Consider the following 1,985-nt stretch of genomic DNA (forward strand, 5'->3'; position numbering starts at 1 on the left):
CAACAATTACTTCAATATAGAGTTTATTATACATTATAATATTATTTTTGCATTTCACGGTATTTTAAAATTGTAATTTATCAAACACACATGTCAATTTTATGTTTTTTTTTTTAAAAATAATTATAATTTTAACACGTTTAAATAAATACAATATTTATATTGAAATCTATTGAATATGTTTACTATCTGTGAATTTGTTTTAATAAAAAAAAATGACATTAACTTTAGTCTTTTAATATATTTAACAACATTTTAATTATATATATATATATAGAAAAGTTCTCAATGGTTATTACCCACACATGGGTACCTAGATAAATGTGCAAATATGCTGACATGGCATGTAGGTGACTTGGTACATCAAGTTACCAACAAGTAAAGATTCTTTTTTTTTTTTGCATTAATTTCGAAATTGATTTTTTTTTTGGTCATTAGGAATGGTGATTCCAACCAATAAAAGGTAAGCTCTCTTTTCAAGTTTTGAATTAATTTAAAATTTTAAAATTAGGGTTTCATAATAAATGCACACTCATTTCTTAAACTCTCTATTCTTCTTCTTCTTCTTCTTCATTCAAAGTAAAAAAATAAACATAAAAAAATCATAATTGCACCATCATTTTCGTGAGCATGTGAAGAAGAGAAAGAAGAAAAACAAAACGTGTGAGGAAAAAATAGAGGTGGAGAGAGAGAAAACGCATGGGAGTAGAGGGGAAGGGGATGAAGAATAAAAGAAGTAGATCTAAGGATTTAGAAGGAAGGGTTGGAAAGAAGAGACAAATTTTTTATGATAACTCATTGTCTCCTAATCGAATCAGGTCAAAATTGCTTTTAGATCGCGCTCGTCGGTATAGATCTCCTATGAAACGTTTGGAGTCGTCATCTTCTATGTTCGAAAGTAGAACTCGACGTTGTCTTCATAGTGAGTCTTATTGTTCTTTTTGTAAGGTAATATCTTCATATCTATATATGTGTCTATGATTGAGATCTCATTTTATGTTTATGTTAGAACACTTCGATTATATTTTTCTAAAATATTTTTTCTATTTAAAAATTAGGAATACGAAAACCATGTATGTGTAGATGAGGTAGACCGTGATGTTCCTATCCCACCATGGAGTTTTGTCATACCTGATGAAGATGGTGATGCAATGACCATTAATATACCATCAGATGTAAACAAAGGGAATCTTCAAATTCCAGACCATGTAAAATGGAACGAAGAGGATTTTAATTTCTGTGTAAAATTGGATGTTCATGTTTTTGTTTATGATCTTCCTCCACAACACGATTCTGGCATTGATGGTGACGTTGATAGTGAGGAGTATAAGGATAATATGACTATTAATTTTGTGGCGGCAAGCGAGCAATCCATTGAAAGATTGGAGAAAGTTTTGATTAAAGATGATCAAATTGTATGTTCTATTTGCTTTGAGAATGTTCATGTTGGTTTGGAAGCTACAAAGTTACCTTGCACACACACATATCATGAAAAATGTATTGTTCAGTGGCTACAAACTAGTAAATTTTGTCAAATGTGTCGATTTGAGATAGTTTAAAAAAATCATTTTTATATTTGTTACACAAATTTCAGCATGTATTAAATCCTATTATATACTAATAATCCGAATTTTATTTATAATTTTTACATATAATTTCAAAAATGTGAGAACATTTGAATTTCAATATTTATATAACAAAACATTGCATGTTTAATTAGAAAGACTTATTCATTTGAAAGATACATATTCATCTTCCCAATAAAATAATAAAAATAAATATAATAGTTATATATTTATAAATGAATTAATCCATATTTATTCTATCAACACAACTTTATCTACAATTATTAAATGACATGTTCACATTAAAAGGCAAAGGTTCATAGAACCTATACATATTTTTGAAATACCCTATTGTAATGCAAAAAAAAAAAATTCCAATAATATTTTGAAATTTATAATTTTGTACATCAAAGATAATTA

At 27.4% G+C, this 1,985-nt stretch overlaps 1 protein-coding gene across 1 annotated transcript; it reads left to right on the top strand.

Annotated features, from left to right (window-relative positions):
* The first annotated feature begins 330 nt into the window (after positions 1 to 330).
* On the top strand, positions 331 to 1,559 carry LOC133806739 (uncharacterized). The gene is made up of 2 exons (XM_062244829.1): positions 331 to 948; positions 1,059 to 1,559. Exons 1-2 carry the CDS (start codon positions 700 to 702, stop codon positions 1,557 to 1,559), a joined length of 750 nt encoding a protein of 249 aa, XP_062100813.1. The 5' UTR covers positions 331 to 699.
* Positions 1,560 to 1,985: the final 426 nt, after the last annotated feature.

This window comes from Humulus lupulus, chromosome X (assembly GCF_963169125.1).
Source record: "Humulus lupulus chromosome X, drHumLupu1.1, whole genome shotgun sequence".
NCBI classification, from domain to species: domain Eukaryota; kingdom Viridiplantae; phylum Streptophyta; class Magnoliopsida; order Rosales; family Cannabaceae; genus Humulus; species Humulus lupulus.